The sequence below is a fragment of the Lynx canadensis genome, chromosome D1, assembly GCF_007474595.2.
Source record: "Lynx canadensis isolate LIC74 chromosome D1, mLynCan4.pri.v2, whole genome shotgun sequence".
Taxonomy (NCBI): Eukaryota; Metazoa; Chordata; class Mammalia; order Carnivora; family Felidae; genus Lynx; species Lynx canadensis.
Window position 1 is genome coordinate 66,580,503 of NC_044312.2, and position 18,958 is coordinate 66,599,460.

At 37.5% G+C, this 18,958-nt stretch overlaps 1 protein-coding gene across 3 annotated transcripts in view; it reads right to left on the reverse strand.

The window, feature by feature from the left end:
• Positions 1-18,958, reverse strand: part of SBF2 (SET binding factor 2) — a 500,238-nt gene that overhangs the window by 50,987 nt on the left and 430,293 nt on the right. For all 3 annotated transcript variants that reach the window (XM_030330868.1, XM_032594814.1, XM_030330866.1), the window contains exons 23-26: positions 12,431-12,558; positions 10,571-10,746; positions 8,368-8,513; positions 5,095-5,293 (exon numbers count right to left, since the gene is read on the reverse strand). In XM_030330868.1, the coding sequence (XP_030186728.1) occupies positions 5,095-5,293; positions 8,368-8,513; positions 10,571-10,746; positions 12,431-12,558 (649 nt within the window). The remainder of the gene's footprint in view (positions 1-5,094; positions 5,294-8,367; positions 8,514-10,570; positions 10,747-12,430; positions 12,559-18,958) is intronic.

An 18,958-nucleotide genomic window follows, 5' to 3' on the forward strand; every position in this document is an offset into this window, starting at 1 on the left:
TTATATTTGTCTAAAGACTAATAGGTTGAACATCTTTTCAGATATTTATTGGCCACCAGGATGTCTTCTTTTGTGAAGTTCCTGTTTAAGTCCCCTGCCATTTTTTATTGCCTTTTTACTCTTTTAATGTTTCCTGATGTTCTTCTGATATCTACAGAAGGTCTTAATTTATCAGTCTTTTATTTTATGGATAGTGCTTTTCCTGTCCTAAGCAATCTTTTCCTACTTCAAGGTTATGAAGATATTCTTCTATCTTCTAGAAGCTTTATTATTTTCACCTTTTACATGTAGACCCATAGATCAGTGGGAATTGATTTTTGTGTATGATATAAGGCAGGAGTCAAGATTAATTTTTTTTCATATGGATATCCAGCATATTGAAAAAACATCTTTTATTGACTGCTGTTAAGTGCTAGCTTTACCTTAAATCAAGTGTCCATATATGTTGAGCTGTTTTATATTCCCTATTTTGCCCCAATGGTCTGTTTGACTATCCTTGTGTCAATCCCATACTATTTTAATTACTGTAGCTTTATAAAAAGTCTAGATATCCTACAGTATTATTCTATAAGACTATCTTGACTATTCCTGACCTTCTGAAGTTTTATATAACTTTATATATTAAAGTTTATATACTCTTTATATATTAAAAGAATCATCTTTTTAACGTTTATTTATTTTTGGGACAGAGAGAGACAGAGCATGAACGGGGGAGGGGCAGAGAGAGAGGGAGACACAGAATCGGAAACAGGCTCCAGGCTCTGAGCCATCAGCCCAGAGCCTGACGCGGGGCTCGAACTCCCGGACCGCGAGATCGTTACCTGGCTGAAGTCGGACGCTTAACCGACTGCGCCACCCAGGCGCCCCAAAAGAATCATCTTTTTAATTTCCATAAACATTTTGCTGGAATTTTGATTGGGACTGCACTGAATCTATAGACCAATTTCTGGAAAAATTATAGTTTTAAAGGTTTTTTTAAAAATGTTTTTATTTATTTTTTGAAACAGGGAGAAAGCATGAGTTGGGGACAGGCAGAAAGAGAGGGAAACAGGAACCAAAGTAGGCTCCATGCTGCCAGCAGAGAGCCCAATGTGGGCCTCAAACTCATGAACTGTGAGATCATGACCTGAGCCCAAGTTGGATGCTTTGCTGACTGAGCCACCCCAGGAGCCCTGAAAAATTACAGTTTTAAAGTACTGAGTATTCAAACCCAAGGACATGAAATATCTATTTATTTATATCCTTAATGGTCCTCAATATTGTTCTGACTGTTCCACATAGAGGTCTTGTATATCTTTCATTAGAGTTATTCCTAAGTAATGCTTTTTAGAGCTACTCTACGTAGTGTCAGTACCAAAATAACATCATTTAAAATTTCATTTTTTTATTATTTACCTTTGCTATGTATATACTAATTCTTGTATAATAATTTTGTACCAGGGACCTAACTAAATTCATGTATTAATTTTAAAGGTTTATTTGTAGATTCCTTCAGATTTTCTAAGTATACAAGCAAGTCATCTGTGAGTAATGATAGTTTTCCTTCTTTTCAATCTTTATGCCTTTTATTGTTTCTTTTTCTAGTCTTTTGGCACCTTTTAGGACCTCTAGTATGACACTGAGTAGAAGTCGTGATAGTGGGCATCCTTACCTTGTCCTGATCTCAGAGTAAAAGTTTTCAATTACAATTACTTTCAAAAAGTAATTTCTGCTGTAGGATTTTTTAGGCACTAGATAAGGAGCTTCCCTTATATTTCTAAGTTGATAAGAATTCTTCTTTTAAAAATCATAAATGTACATTATATTTTATAAAGTGCTTTTCTGTATATAGTGAATTTATATTTTTTTTTCTTTTTTTTCTTGGAATAAAAAAAATTATCAATTTGGAAATGTTTTTGCCCCATTTTCACAGTTCACTTGTTCTGCAAGTTCTGCACTTGAGTTTGAGATCCCCCCAGAGGCAAATATTCAAGCTTTGCGCACGAATTTCCATAGGAGGAGGGAGGGGTGGGCTTGAGGATCACACGCCCCTACAGTTTCCCTTGCCTCTCTGGCCTAGAGGAATCTTCTGTCTGGCTGTCCCACCACGTACTGTCTCCAGGACCTTCCATCACTGCATGCTTTGGACCAGGCTCACAGTAGCCATTTCTGCTTTGATTCCCCTCCTGTAATGCAACATATTTTTTCTTTTTAATTCTTTTAAGATGGTGAATTATACTGATTGTTTTTCAATTTTCAAGCCAGTTTTGTATTCTTACAATAAACTCCACTTGGTCATAATGAATTGTCATGTGTGATTTTGTAAAAGGCAGTTTTGCACGGTGTATTTGTTCTGTACTCTTACTTTCGACTTTTCTGAATTCTTGTATATTAGGTATCTCCCTTTAAAGCAGCATAAAGCTTTAACAAAATTCTGGTAATATTTTTCTTTTAATTGGAACATTTAGTCAATTGATAAGTAATGTAATTACTGATATATTTGAATTTAAATTTACCATCTTACCATTTGCTTTCTATTTGTTCCATCTGTTCTGTGTTCCCTTTTTTCTCCTTTCTGCCTTCTTTTGGATTATTTTTTATTATTCCATTCCTTTCTTCCTAATATATTATTTGAGGGATATATATTATTTTATATCACTATAAACATTTTATTACAAGGGCTCTAATAAGTGGTCTGTTATTTTATTTTGTTTCTGACAGATCAAAATGAGAAATGAGGTCTGTTTTTCTCACTGGCAGGCAGGATTTTGATAGCATGCTTCCCAAACAGCAGGACATTACACCTTGACACCACGACTTACACTATCTACAAAAAGAATTTAATTAGAAGGATAGAGTATCCAGGAAAATTATTGCATACTCAACAGAATCACAATCTTTCAGTACTTAATGAAAAATTTTTATTTGGCCCAAATCTCAAACTGTATTTCCCACTTGTTTCTCAAGTTTCACAATGGTATTTTTTATTATATATGTTTTTGTTTTTCTGAAAATACTTTTAATTGCCTTATTTTTGAAAAATACTTTTGTTGTGTGTACAACCTAGGTTGATGATTATTTTCTTTAGCTTACTGAAGATTTGATTCCATTGCCTTCTTACTTTGTTGATACTGAAATGTCATTCATCATTGCTATTCCTGTTTTGGTGAACTTTCTCTTTTCTCTGACTGCTTGGTGTCCTCTTCTTAGATGTTCTGTGGGTTCAGTTCAATACCTCTAGATGAGGACTTATTTGCTTTGGATTCATTTTGGCTTCCTGGACCTGGGGACTGGTTTCTCTCAGCAATTCTGAAAAATTCCCTGCAGTTAGTTCTTTAATATTGGCATTTCCTCTATTATCTCCAACAGAAGCACCAATCACATTAAACCTCTCACTCAATCCTGCATGTCTTTGGTCTTTTTCTTTTTCTTAATTTTAATTCCAGTATAGTTGAAATAATGTTCAATTAGTTTCAGGTTACAATATAGTGATTCAACAATTGTATACACCACACAGTGCTCATCAAGGTAAATGTACTCTTGATCTCTTTCACCTATTTCACCCGTCCCCCCAGCCACCTTCTCTCTGGTAACCATCTGCCCTTTATAGTTAAGAGTCTGTTAACTTTGTCTCTCTCTCTCTTTTATTTTCCCTATGTTCATTTGTTTTGTTTATTAAATTCTACATATAAGCGAAATACATATTCTACACACAAGTGAAATCTTATGGTATTTGTCTTTCTCTGACTGACTTATTATACTTAGCATTATACTCTCCATATCCATACATGTTATACTGTCCAGATCTATGCTGCAAATGGCAAGATTTCATTCCTTTTTGTGGCTGAGTAATATTCCATTGTGTGCATATGTGTGTGTGTGTGTGTGTGTGTGTATGTGTGTACTTCTTGATCCATTCATCAGTTGGGCTGCTTTCATAATTTGGTTATTGTAAATAGTGCTGTTATAAACATAGGGATGCATATATCCTTTTGAATTAGTGTTTTCATATTCTTTGGTTAAGTATCCAATAGTGCGATTACTAGATCATATGGTAGTTCTATTTTTAACTTTTTGAGAAACCTCTATACTGTCTTCCAGAGTGGCTGCACCAGTTTGCATTGTGGTTTTGATTTGCATTTCTCTGATGATGAGGGATGTTGAGTATCTTTTCATCTGTTGGCCAAGTATTTATAAATTTAAACTGTCATTTAAAATGAGATACCTATAGTTCTTTAAGAACAGTGGGGTTGAAACTAATAGTAACATTAAGACAACTTTCTAAAATATGTACAAAGTGCTTTCACAGCATTATTCTGTTTAATCAAAGCAAGAATTTATGAATGCAAAGGAAACAGCTTACCCAGAGATGAAAATGATTTAACTTGTACATGGCAGAATGTAGTTTTAAAAAATATAAAGCATGAAATAGGGCCTTACTGATATAGGAAACAGTGAGAGATGACAAGAATAGAAACAAGAAAACATGTTCATTTACATTCTTTAAGTACTTTCCCTTGGAAATATTCTAATTAGACAGCATAAGAAAACCCTGCCTACACTTGGGTCAACAAATTACAGCCCGTGGGCCAAAACACGCCCTGCCCATTCATTTACTTACCATCTATGGCTGCTTTTTGGCAGAGTTGAGTAGCTGCAATGAGACCATATGGCCTGCAAAACTGAAAATATATAGTATCTGGCCCTTTAAAGAAAAAGTTTGTGGACCCCTAGCCTACAGCAGACCTTCATCTCTCCTATCTGCCTGGGCAAATCCTATTTTTATTTCAACTTATCTTCAGGCATAGATGCTAGAAAAGATGCAAATGGGAAGAGAAAGACAAGAAAAAATCATATAGGAGACAAAAACTTTTACCTTTCACTCTTTGATCTAATCTAGGCACTGTTCAGTAATGTAATTATACTTCTGAGAATGCCAAGGAGATGCTTACTCATGCTGCATAAAAAGTACCTCTTAAACACACATTTCCCTGGAGATCTTGCTCCTAGTTTTCTGGCATTTTTCTCCCTCTGGGCTATGGAGACAAATAGCCCATTCAAGACTCAAATGGAAGAAAGGAAAGGTGTCTTTTTAGAGGCCACTAACAGACTTACCTCCGGCAGAGTGAATACATCCTGTTGGAGGCAGTGATTCGAAAATACTCTGGTTTTGAGCGAGAAGAGCTGCCACTTATGGTTCCCAAACCTAAACGCTGATAGTCTCTGAAACAAGCTTTTTCCACTAACTGTTCCATTGTAGACTTCTCTGAGGCCTTCAGAGTGGTATTTGTGGGGAGTTCACTATCATCTGAAACTGTGAATGCAGAAACAGATTTTGAAAAAATGATATAGCTCAAAGTAGAGGATTAAAAGCTTCCCTCTGGGGCGCCTGGGTGGCGCAGTCGGTTAAGCGTCCGACTTCAGCCAGGTCACGATCTCGCGGTCCGTGAGTTCGAGCCCCGCGTCAGGCTCTGGGCTGATGGCTCAGAGCCTGGAGCCTGTTTCCGATTCTGTGTCTCCCTCTCTCTCTGCCCCACCCCCGTTCATGCTCTGTCTCTCTCTGTCCCCCCCAAAAAAAAATAAACATTGAAAAAAAAATAAAAACATTTAAAAAAAAAAAAATAAAAGCTTCCCTCTGAAGAGGATTCTTAAACCAAGAGAGTTTTATATTAGGGCTACAGGCACTATGTATGTCACAGTTTAAATCATATTAATTCTTTGAAGAATCATTATGTCCAAACATAAATTAAAACAGTAATGGATAGTCAAGAAATAAAATATCAGAAGCTCAAAATGTGAGGGAAATTAACTTAAAATGCCAGGGAAGGGGCGCCTAGCTGGCCCAGTTGGAAGGGCATGCAACTCTCGGTGTTGGGGTTGTGAGCTTGAGCCCTGCGTTGGGTGCAGAGCCTTCTTTCTTTCTTTTTGTTTTTAATTAAAAAACTTTTAATTAGGGGCGCCTGGGTGGCGCAGTCGGTTAAGCGTCCGACTTCAGCCAGGTCACGATCTCGCGGTCCGTGGGTTCGAGCCCCGCGTCGGGCTCTGGGCTGATGGCTCAGAGCCTGGAGCCTGTTTCCAATTCTGTGTCTCCCTCTCTCTCTGCCCCTCCCCCATTCATGCTGTGTCTCTCTCTGTCCCAAAAATAAATAAACGTTGAAAAAAAACAAAAAAAACAAAAAAAACAAAAAAAACAAAAAAAACAAAAAACTTTTAATTAAAACAATTTTAATTATGACAATAATTTATTGTCAAATCGGCTAACATACAGTGTGTACAGCGTGTTCTTGGTTTCAGGGATAGATTCCCATGGTTCTTTTTTTTTAAAATGCTTTTATTTAGTTTAGAGAGAGATGGTGAGCATGAGCAATGGAGGGGCAGAGAGAGAGTGAGACAAAGGATCTGAAGCAGGCTCTGCACTGACAGCAGAGAGCCCGATGTGGGGCTTGAATTCACAAACTGCAAGATTATGACCTGAGCCAAAGTCAGATGCTCAACTGACTGAGCCATGCAAGTGCCCCAGGTGTAGAATTGACTTAAATAAATAAATAAATAAATAAATAAATAAATAAACTTTAAAAAAATGCCAGGGAAATTAACTCAAAGTTTCTAAAAACAATATAATTTTGAATTCATTAGCCGTATTTTTCTGTTTCAATCTAGCTTGTTTACTAATGCCAAAGTATAGTGATTTCTATTTAGGACTCTATGAAATAAACACTCAAACTCTGTCAGAAGCTAACTCATCAGTAAAATTTATTTTTAATATAATCTCTACACAAACTTCATCATCCACATTTCAGTTAACTTTTCAGAACATAAACTTTTATTAGAAATTTCTAGATTAAGCAGAAATTCACTGGTGGGAAAAGACCTTTCTTAGAGGGGTATCAAGACACTATACTTTTTTTGTGGAAAATATTTTGTCAGAGGATGTGGTACACATGGGAAACTCCCTCACAATGTTGCAATCACAGGTTACAGAATCTCTTAAGATTTTAGATGTGGAAGGATTTACCCAATAATCAAGCATTTTGGGGAGGATTTAAAAAAAAACCAACATTCCTAATGGGTACCATTATGTTCTAACTGAAAAAAAAAGTCCATGTTAAGAACTGTCCTAATTTACTTTTTTATTTATTTCTACAGTGAGAGAAACCAAATTAAAGTTTCAGAATTTTTGGATATGTACTCAAAGATATGTAACCTCAAGGGAAATAATAAGGCTCTCTTCCATTTAAAAAGAAAAAAAAACCCTAACAGCTTATCCCTACAAATACAAGACTTTGTATTTTAGTTCGTAAACTTCACAATGCAAACATATCATCAGGTATCAGCTTTGTGTTGGCCTCTTATTTTCAGAGAAGCACAGAACATTATGTAATTTGGTGTTTTGGTGGCATTATTATCATAGAATAATAGTTTTTCTTTTGTGTAATCATTAAAACTTCAAATTAGAAGAGTCAGTAGTGATGGATAATTTTTTATGGCTTTCCATGTGACTGTAAAGAGGCCAGAATTCCAAAAAATGGTTGTTTCAGTAATACATAGTGGGTCTGTTCATTGCTCTCAGAGTATGTAGCTACCCATACTGAAATGGAGACCTTTAGCCAGTGATCTCTTAAAACATGAGGTTTCTTTCTTCAAAAGGTTCTTTGCTATTATTATTAGTAGAAGTAGTAGTGGTATAGTTACTGGTGATTGATTCTAAGATCTTGAAAAGAAAAAGGGTGCAAAGGCATCCTGCCTCCTACTAGATCAGATTATCCCTAGTGTTAATTCCATAAGCATACTCTGTAATGGGTTAAGAAATAGAAAACAGACATTTTGTGACTGTTTTTCTGCCTCTATTTTCCCAACCGAGAAGAATCTTAGCTTCTCAGATTCTGTTCTTTTGAATATGTAGTAGGCATTTTTTTTCTTACCATCTAAGGATCCCTTCATCTTTGGTCCCTCATTTTGATTAAGAGTATCCACAATGTTCTCATTCCAAACACAAATCTTTAATTTTGAATACCCAATGTCCTTGTTTCCTTATTCTTATTGCATAATGACAAGGTACTGGGGATTACTTTATACCTAAATTCTCTATGCACTGGGGTTTCTTTCTTTCTCCCTTTGATGAGACCCACGTAACAATAGCCAACCACCTCTGTGGATTTAGTAACAGAGAAACATAATTTAACAGAATCTTAGCTGAACAATGGAATATTGGGAAAATAAAATATTTTTTTCCAATTCTGAGAAGCTAGTAAGTGCCTCTAATCTTATTATGAGATCTAGGTTCTTGTGAGTCAAGGTTTAATGGAAACAACATGAGTCTCTTATTCTTACTCATATAAGAAGAAAGAATAAAACTGAGTCATGAAGGAAAAAGGACTTCTCACATACCTGATATGTCATCTTCTTCATTCCATCCAGGACGATTCACTCTCTCTTCCACAATTGTCCCTGTCCTCCTCTTCAATAAATACTGCCGCCCAATTGTCATTTTTCCTGCCCTTTTGGCACCTTTCACAATTGTTTTTGAGAAGATACTGTAAGTCATAAAACCAAAGACAACATCAATTTAATAGGAAGACACCATTTACACTTTTTGATACCTACACAGCTCAACTTATTTCTTCTCCATTCCCACAGCTACTAGTATTGTCCAGACCTTCAGCAAGTCTGTTCTTCTTAAATCATTTTTTATATGGCAGCAGACTAATTTCCTATAAAACACTGTTGTCATCAGGAGGGCTGTAGGCAACAAGTGCAAGAACCTAGAGTGGGACATAAGCTACTTTCCCAAATCTAAACTCAGTTTGGCTTTTTGGTCAAACATGCCCCTCAATGCACTCTGGTTATCCATGCCACTGCTCCCACGAGCTCCTACAAACTATGCCGGTAGCAGTCCTCCTGCATGGAAGCCAGTCTGCCCCCTTCTCTACTGATTCAAACTCTTTCTACTAACTCATAGGCTTTTCTTTGAGTTATATATCATATATATATGACATATAATATATATCATATATATATGATATATATGATATCATATATCATATATTTCTTTGAGTTATATATCATAACTATATGATAATTATAGTTAGCACCATGTTTAAGTGTGTATGCATAGTGTCCTGCCTTCTGACCCTGTAAATGCTTACATACTCAAGACAATTCTAAGATGTTTTAAATTTTAAAATTGCTATGTCTCTGTTGCAGGTGAATAGCATAAGCTTGATACAGTAAGGTTGATTTTGTATGTGGGTATACGTGTGTGTGTGTGTGTGTGTGTGTGTGTGTGTGTGTGCATATATTTCCTCTTCTAGTCCATAGGTTCTAAACATAAAATGCCACACAAACTTTTGTTTCTTCCATAGAGGGCTGGGATAATAGATATCACAGGCTCCTCTGTGATTCCACAGTGCTAAGACAAGTTGCTGGCCTCACCACTGTAAATACCTAGGAAGCTGTTCATGTTTCAATGTATCATTTCTGGATCTGCATGGTCTCCTTCACTTAGCAGGTAACAGTGGCACAGGTGGTCAGCTATACCATTTAGTAATGACACACTCTCTGGGTCCTCAACTCTTCTATATAATCTCCAGTTTATCTTACTTTCAGGCAAAGGGAAGGGCTTTTCTCCAAAGTCTTCATGCTCCTCCCTAATATGTAATTTGTACTGGCAGATGCCCAAATTCTAGGTGATTAATGGTGAATGAACTCAACTTTTGGCTCCTATATTTTATCACTAATTGAAGATAATTTTTATGCAATTGTTATTCTGTAATAACTGAAATGTAAAAGTTTCAACATAAATTACTAAAAATTTCATCAGAAAATAAGGGTTCCTTTAAAGAAATATGACAAGTAAATGCAATGCCTGATTCTGTACTAGGCAGAAAAAAAAATGTAGCTATAAAGGATCATCAGCAAAATTTGAATAAGGATTCTGGGTTAGATGAAAGTTTTATACCAACTAAGTTTCCTGGTTATATACTGTGGTCTGTTCTTAGAAAATATATATTGATATATTTAAGGCTAAAAAGGTATTATACGTATAACTCAGGTGGTTTAGAAAACAATATATATGAGAGAGAATGATAAAGAGAATGGAACAAAACAAACAATTGGTGAATCTTGGTAAATGGTATACAGGAATTCTTTGTATTATGTTGTAACTTTTTTTTGTAAATTTGAAATTGTATCAAAAGAAAAAGTTATAAAAAAAGAAAAAATAAAGGCTCCCATCTCTAGGTCAAAGAAAAACTGTCTAGTAGGCCTGGACATCAAAGAAAACTGAAGGGATTGCTCAAAGGCAGTTAGAAAGTGATTAATATGGGGAAAAGGGAAAACAGAATTTCACTCTCTAAAAATATATCATAAGCAATGGACATATTGGTCAAAACTTCTTGTAGCTTTTAGTTGCTGAAACTTGTTACATACATCAGTGCTGCTGCTCTATAACTTTCTGAGCTTGGTCCAATGGGCTTGACAGAATGGCAAACAAAACGAGCAATTATGCATACACTGACCCACAGGATAGGTCACGTCCCCTGACAGTCAGCTATGAAAACGCTGAAATGAAGAAACTTGACTGTCTTCTTACCGGAAGGAGGTGTTCTTTTCCTTCTGTTTGGGTAAAATTATTTGTGGGGTAGTTTGTCCAGCAGCAAAAGCAAAGGTGGTGAAAATGGACTGAGGATAACGGAACTTCATCAGCTGTTTCTTAAAGATCTCTACTACTTCTGGACTCACTTCTTCATCAAATGCTACTTTAATCAACTAGAGACAAAAGAGATAAAATACATTAGAGGCATTAAGGATTTCCAGGGAACTTCTCCTCAAGTTACTGAAATAAAAGAAAATAATACTAAATGGCAGAAGTCCAGAGGTTGAGGGGACCTTGGATATCATGGAATATAATGTTTTATTTTTTAAAAATAGCTCAGAAAGGTTTACTTGTCATAGATGGTTTGTTGGTAAGGAAAATCATGTATCTTAAAGTTGGGTTTCTTTAAGACCATCTTTTCTATGATGGGATAGGGAAATTAACTTATAGTGGATGAAGCAGGTAACATGTCCTTTTTTTCCTCAACTGTTGGTTCTAGACAGGGAATTTGGCCACAGGAAGTCTCTTCTTACCCCAAGATACCATAAGTCTAGTAAGAAAAAAGTCTGTTTGATTAGAATCCTAACCAGTATAGTCAAGCAATATTCTAGTTTAAAGTCCTTTGGCAGTTGGAACAGTGAAGAAATCCCTGGGAGGCTTCTCTCCCCAGGTGATGGGAGAAGGTCTGGAGTTTAGAGGTCAGTAGCCTCACATTTCACACAATAAGCACACGGAGGTTCTAGGGGTGGCTTCCTGGCTAGAAGGAATGATGCAAGAATTGGAGCACTTAAAAATCCGAGAAGTCAGAGACAAGGCATAAAAATAGGAAGAGCAAAATATCACAGACTCAGAATTGTAAAAAGGAAAAACTAAGAAAAGATCACTCTTCCAGTGTCAGAGTTTAAAAATTTATTCTTATTTTTATTTTGAGAGAGAGAGAGAGAGTGAGCAAGTGAGCAGGGGAAGGGCAGAGAGAGAAGGAAAGAGAGAATCCCAAGCAGTGCAGATCCTGACGTGGGGCTGGATCTCATGAACTGTGAGATCATAATTTGAGCCGAAATCAAGAGTTGGACAGTTAGCCAATTGAGCCACCCAGGTGCCCCCAGTGTCTGTTTTGCATCAATAATTCCATAAGTTCTGATATGTTCAAAAACCCCTAGAAAATTCTCTGCTTAATTAGAGGTTATTTAGTTAGTACCAATAGTACTTTAGCCCTGAGTGTAATTCTTAGAGTTTTATCTCTTCCACAGAAGGGCCATAGGGCACTTCCTTCTGAAAGAGATGCCAAGAGAATTGCTTTCTATCTAAAGCTTTTATCAAACACAAAGGTATGAGTTGGCAGAGAACAACAGTCAATTGTGTGTGTCAGAATTTCTGAGATCTAAATATTGACAGATAATCTTTTGGTACTCAGTTGGCCAAAGGATTCAGGAAGTGAGGGATTAAGTACAAGATGATTGATGGGTTTACTCAGTTGAAGATTACCCTCTCAGACCCTCTAATCCTCCTTATCTTCTAACTTTGGACTCCATGATCACAGAAAGTGGCCACATCATTTGTAGAAAACTTTTATCTTTATTTTATTTTATATTTTTAACATTTATTTATTTTTGGGAGAGACAGAGAGGGAGATAGCGTGAGCGAGTGTGAGTTGGGGAGGGGCAGACAGACAGGGAGATACAGAATCTGAAGTAGGCTCCAGGCTCTGAGCTATCAGCACAAATATAGGGCTGAATATAGGGCTCAAACTCACGAGCCATGAGACCATGACCTGAGCTGAAGCCAGATGTTTAACTGACTGAGTCACCCAGGTGCCAGAGAACTTTTGAACAGAAGAATGGTTCCCTTTCTTAATACCTGAAAGGATGCTGATGTAATTTGCAGTCCCTCTTGCATGTTCTGCTGGAGCTGGTTCTGCATCGTAATCTTCTTCTCCTTGGTGATGGAGGCAATGGGAAAACTCCGCACAACTGTCTGCTCCCCAACTACAGGAAAGCAAGACACAGGCTCAGCAATAACACTTTACAGGTTATTTACAGAGTCTCTGCTCCTCATTTTATCAGCCTCTGCTAAAGAAATGTATTTGGAAAGGACAATACCTAGGAATGCAGTGAGACAAAATGCAATGATTCTAGAATCACATTCATTAATTTTATTGCACGGCAATTCACTTTTGAAACATGATTCTTTCCTGGAGTGAAGCAACTGTCACAGTCTGTCTGTTTTCATTCTTTCTATTTCCCCAACCTGCCGTGTACTACACAAGATCACCCGGCTTAAGGCAATTTTCAAGATTCTTAATCTTAAAGACATCCATGATATTTAATGTAAGTATAAAGCAAAAAAGAAAAGGTTTTTAAGATGTGTTTCCATATGTGGTAAAAAGTGTTTTACCATGTATTTGTACCTTCAGAAGATACAGGACTAAGCTTAGGCTGAAGAGTTTTAGGAATTTAAGTATTAAAGCAAGGAAGGGAAAATATAAATAATTATTTATCAACTACCCAAGGTTGCAAAGATGTGAGTCTAGAAAATAAGTAGGACACACGAAGTCTCTCTTGGAGAGTCCAAAGTTCCCCATGGGAGAGGAGATTCACATGCAGAATACAACAACATGTAATTAGCTCCCAGATTTGAGGATACAAAGCTTTAAGTATTTCAGAATACTTAAATACTTCTCAGAAAGGGAGAAGATTTCTGAATGCTAGATGACTAGAAAATGATTCCTGGAAGAAGTGAGAGGGAAGGTGAGCTTTGAAGAGAGTATAGGTTTGGACTGGCAGAGGGAAAGAGGAGGGGATGTCAGGCGGTGGTACAAGTAACAGAACAGGAGCAGCGATGGGCAAAGCACCTTGTCTAGTAAGCCAGAGGAGGTGAGAAGTGAACTGGGTTTATCTGAGTTCATACATACATCCACTTTTCATCATCAGAATTTTTTTTATTTACTTATTTATTTTTTAATTTACATCCAAGTTTGTTAGCATATAATTCAATAATGATTTCAGGAGTAGATTCCAGTGATTCATCCCCTATGTATAACATCCATTGTTTATCCAAATAAGTGTCTTCCTTAATGTCCCTTACCCATTTAGCCCACCCCCTACCCATAGTCCCTCCAGCAACCCTTAGTTTGTTCTCTGTATTTAAGAGTCTCTTATGTTTTGTCCCCTTCCTTGTTCTTATATTATTTTTGCTTCCCTTCCCTTATGTCCATCTGTTTTGTATCTTAAATTCCATACATGAGTGAAGTCATATGATATTTGTCTCTCTCTGACTAATTTCACTTAGCATAATACCCTCTAGTTCCATCCACGTAGTTGCAAATGGCAAGACTTCATTCTTTTTGGTGTTGCCAAGTAATACTCAATTGTGTGTGTGTGTGTGTGTGTGTACACCACATCTTCTTTAACCATTCATCTGTCAACGGACATTTGGGCTCTTTCCATGCTTTGGCTATTGTCGATAGCATTACTATAAACATTGGGGTGCATGTGCCCCTTCGAAACAGCATACCTGTATCTCTTGTATAAATACCTAGTAGCGCAATTGCTGGGTCATAAGGTAGTTCTATTTTTAATCTTTTGAAACCTCCATACTGTTTTCCATACTGGTTCCACCAGTTTGCATTCCCACCAGTTGTGCAAGAGATCCTCTTTCTCCACATCCTTGCCAACATCTGTTGCTGCCTGAGTTGTTAATTTTAGCCATTCTGACTGGTGTGAGGTGGTATCTCATTGTGGTTTTAATTTGTATTTCCCTGATTCATCATCAGAATTTCTCATTCCCTGGATCTGTCAACTCTTAACCTGGAAAATTCTGATTATTCTTTAATGTTAAGCTCATATCCAGAGGCTAAACAAAATTAGGATGTATACAGAATTTAAGTTCTAGGGAGGAGTTAAGATGGCAGAGAAGTAGGAGGACTGGAATTTCCCTTGTCCCTCAAACACAGCTGAATTGAGGTTGGAACACTTGGAACACCCAGGAATACATGCTGCAGAGTGACAGAAAAATCTCCACAGATGGAAAGAGACAGCTTGGCGGGACAGAGGTGCATGTATGCAAATTGGGAGAGATAAAATGGGTGGTGTAGGCACGGAGAGGGGTACGTCCTTCTGTGGAGGGACAAAAGGAAGAGAAAGAGAGGCTGTGGAAGTGTGGGATTGTATTTGGATAAGAGAAAAACCTCTCTGGGCCACAGACTGGGGAACAAAAAATATGGAGAGAGCCAGTTTCTACTTTGCAAACAGGCTTACAAGTCAAAGATCAGAGTTTTCAGGGGTGTGCAACTTTCTCCAGACCTGAGCTGCTCCTGTGTGCATGTGCCTGGTGGGAGGGAGCCAGCCCCAGAGCACAGTAGGGATCTCAGGGGTGCACTGGGAGATAAGAGTCCCTTCCCTTGAGTACTGTGGGAAGAGGGTTTATTGCTCCCCCCAAGGATAAAAGACCCTGTGGGCACCAGCCAGAGGTCCTTTGTTGGCTGGGTGGACTGGCACTACTCCAGAACCAGGTTCACCTGGGGTGGGATCCTGTGAGACATCAGGTTTTGAATCCCAGTTGAGTGCCTAGGAGGCGTGAGAGACCATGAAGCAGGGCAAGCTGACTGCCCACACTATTCTGTGAGGGCTGCCTGAATAGCATGGCTTGAGACACCCTGTCTGGGGAGGAGAGACTGGAGTATTGCCATTTTTTTGCCCATCACTAACATGGTGGGGTTTCAGGGAACAGAATAGCAGCCCCCAGTGGAGGCGGGATCCGCTTACACCAAACCTGGCTCCTCAGTGCTAGGTAATTGCTTATCTACTGAAGTGGAACTGTCACTGAGTGAACCAGACGGCCTCTCCTCCAGACCAGCCACCAGTCCCAGGTGCCAACAGACAACAGTCCTGTGGTCTTGCATATTACTGTTCTCCCACCCCCTCCACTTTTCTTTCCTTCTTTTCATTTTTCCTTTCTTTTTCTTTTTATTCTTCTCTCTCTCTCTCTTTTTTTCCTTTTCTCTTTCTTGTGGAATCAGGCTCATAGTTTCTGATTTGATTTTTGGTCAATTCCTATTATATATAAATATATCCTTTTTCTTTATTTCTCTGTTCTGGTTGTTTGTTTAATCAGGCATTTTTACTCTATTCTTTTTACACCTTTTCTGTATCTCCTTCTTCTTTATTTTCCTCTCTCTGGATTAAGCCTTATAGTTTCTTTGATTCTCTGCCTGATATTTTTTTTTCTTTTTTTGCCCCTTTCACTTCCTTCTTTGTGTGGGATAAGGGCTCCCCCACCCCTTTTCTCCAGAGTTACTTCAACAAACAAATCAAAGCAAATCTGGTGGAAGGTCCAAACAATCCACCACTATGAGCAGTGGGATAGAGCAGCCAAAGTGCAACAGAGGGCATGCAACACACTCCAAAAACACTTCCTAAAGTGCCAGGCCCTGCATAGTGTATGATCCCTATCTAATACAGTAGTACTCACAGGTACAGGACATATAACAAGCTTTTAAAAACACATAAAAGACAGAAACTCAGCCAAAATGACAAAATGGAAGAATTCTCCTCAAAAGAAATTCCAGGAAGAAATGACAGCAAGAGAATTGCTCAAAACAGATATAAACAATATATCTGAACAATAATTTAGAATAATAGTCATAAGACTAGTGGCTGGGCTTGAAAAAAGTATGGAAGACAGCAGAGAATCTACTGCTACAGAGATCAAGGACCTAAGAAATAGTCACGATGCTGTAAATGAGATGCAAAATAAACGAGATGCAGTGACAGCAAGGATGGAAGAAACAGAAGAGAGAATAGGTGAAATAGAAGATAAAATTATGGAAAATGATGAAGCTGAGAAAAAGAGGGAAAGGAAATTACTAGATCTCGAGGGGAGAATTAGAGACCTAAGTGATTCAACGAAACAAAATAATATCTGTACCATAGGAGTTCCAGAAGAAGAGAGAAAGAGGCAGAAGGTTTATTTGAACAAATTATAGCTGAGAACTTCCCTAATCTTGGGAAGGAAACAGACATCCAAGTCCCTTCAAAATCAACAAAAACAGGTAAACACCACAACATATAGTGAAACTGGCAAAATACAAAGATAAAGAGAGAATTCTGAAAGCAGCTAGGGACAAACGGGCCTTAACCATAAGGGTAGATACATAAGGGTAGTAGCAGACCTGTCCATTGAAACTTGGCAGGCCAGAAAGGAGTGGCAGGAAATATTCAATGTGCTGAATAGGAAAAATATTCAGCCAAGAATCCTTTATCCAGCAACGCTGTCATTCAGAATAGAAGGAGAGATAAAGGCTTTCCCAGACAAAAACTAAAGTTCATGACCACTAAACCAGTCCTGCAGGAGATCCTAAGGGGGACTCTGTGAGTAGAAAGCAGTAAAGACTACAAAGGACCAGAGACATCACCACAAGCATGAAATCTACAGATAACACAATGACACTAAATCTGTATCTTTCAATAATCACTCTGAATGTAAATGGACTAAATGCCCCAATCAAAAGACAAAGGGTATCAGAATGTATAAAAAAACAAAATCCATCTATATGCTGCCTAGAAGAGACTCATTTTAGACACCTTCAGACTGAAAGTGAAGGATGGAGAACCATCTATCATGCTACTGGATGTCAAAAGAGAGCCGAAGTAGCCATACTTATATCAGACAAACTAGACTTTAAAACAAAGACTGTAATCAGAGATGAAGAAGGGTATTATATCATAATTGGGGGCCTATCCATCAAGAAGAGCTAAAAATTATAAATGTTTATTCCCCCAACATGAAAGCACCCAAATATATAAATCAATTAATCACAAACATAAATAAATGTACAGATAAAAATACTGTGATTGTAGGGGACTTTAATACTCCACTCACAACAATGGACATATCATCTAGACAAAAAGCAATAAGGAAACAATGGCTCTGAATGACATATTGGACCAGGTGAACTTAACAGAGATATTCAGAACTTTTCATCTAAACGCAGCAGAATACACATTCTTCTCAAGTGCACATGGAACATTCTCCAAAATAGATCACATATTGTGTCACAAAACAGCCCTCAACAAATATAAAAGGATTGAGAACAAACCATGCATGTTTTCAAACCACAATGCTATGAAATTTTAAACCAACCACAAGAAAAAATTTACAAAGCCCCCAAATACATGGAGGTTAAAGAATATCCTACTAAATAATGAATAGGTTATTAACCAGGAAAGTAAAGAATATATTAAAAAATATATGGAAGCAAATGAAAATGAAAACACAACAGTCCAAATCCTTTGGGATACAGCAAAGGCAGTCCTAACAGGAAAATACATTGCCATCCAGGCCTATCTCAAGAAGAAAGAAAGGCTAATATCATTCTCAATGGGGAAAAACTGAGAGCTTTCTACCTGAGCTCAGGAACATGACAGGGATGTTCATTCTCACCATTGTTGTTTAACATAGTGTTGGAAGCCCTAGCCTCAGCAATCAGACAACAAAATGAAATAAAATACATCCAAACTGGCAAAGAAGAAGTCAACCTCTCACTCTTTGCAGATGACATGATGCTCTACATGGAAAACCTGAAAGACTCCACCAAAACCCTGCTAGAACTGATACATGAATTCAGCAAAGTCACAGGATATAAAATCAGTGTACAGAAATTGGTCGCATTTTTATACAACAATAATGAAGCAACAGAAAGAGATATCAAGGAATTGGTCCCATTTATAATTGCACCAAGAACCATAAAATACCTAGGAGTAAGCCTAACCAAAGAGGTAAAATATCTGTATGCTCAGAACTATAGAAATCTTAGGAAAGAAATAGAAAAGGACACAAGGAAATGGAAAAACATTACATCCTCATGGACTGGAAGAACAAATATTGTGAAAATGTCAAAACTACTCAAAGCAATCTACACATTCAATGCAATCCCAATCAAAATAACACCAACATTCTTCACAGAGCTAGAACAAACAATTCTAAAATTGGCATGGAACCAGAAAAGACCCTGAATAGCCAAAGCAATCCTGAAAAAGAAAACCAAAGCTGGAGGCTCACAATCCTGGACTTTAGCCCGTACTACAAAGCTGTAATCATCAAGACAGTATGGTATTGGTACAAAAACAGATACATAGACCAATGGAATAGAATAGAGAACCCAGAAGTGGACCCACAAATGTATGGCCAACTAATCTTCGACAAAGCAGGAAAGAGTATCCAATGGAAAAAGGACAGTCTCTTTAGCAAATGGTGCTGGGAGAACTGGACAGCAACATGCAGAAGAATGAAACTGGACCACTTTCTTACACTATACACAAAAATAAATTCAAAATTGATGAAAGACCTAAATGTAAGACAGGAAACCATCAAAATCCTAGAGGAGAA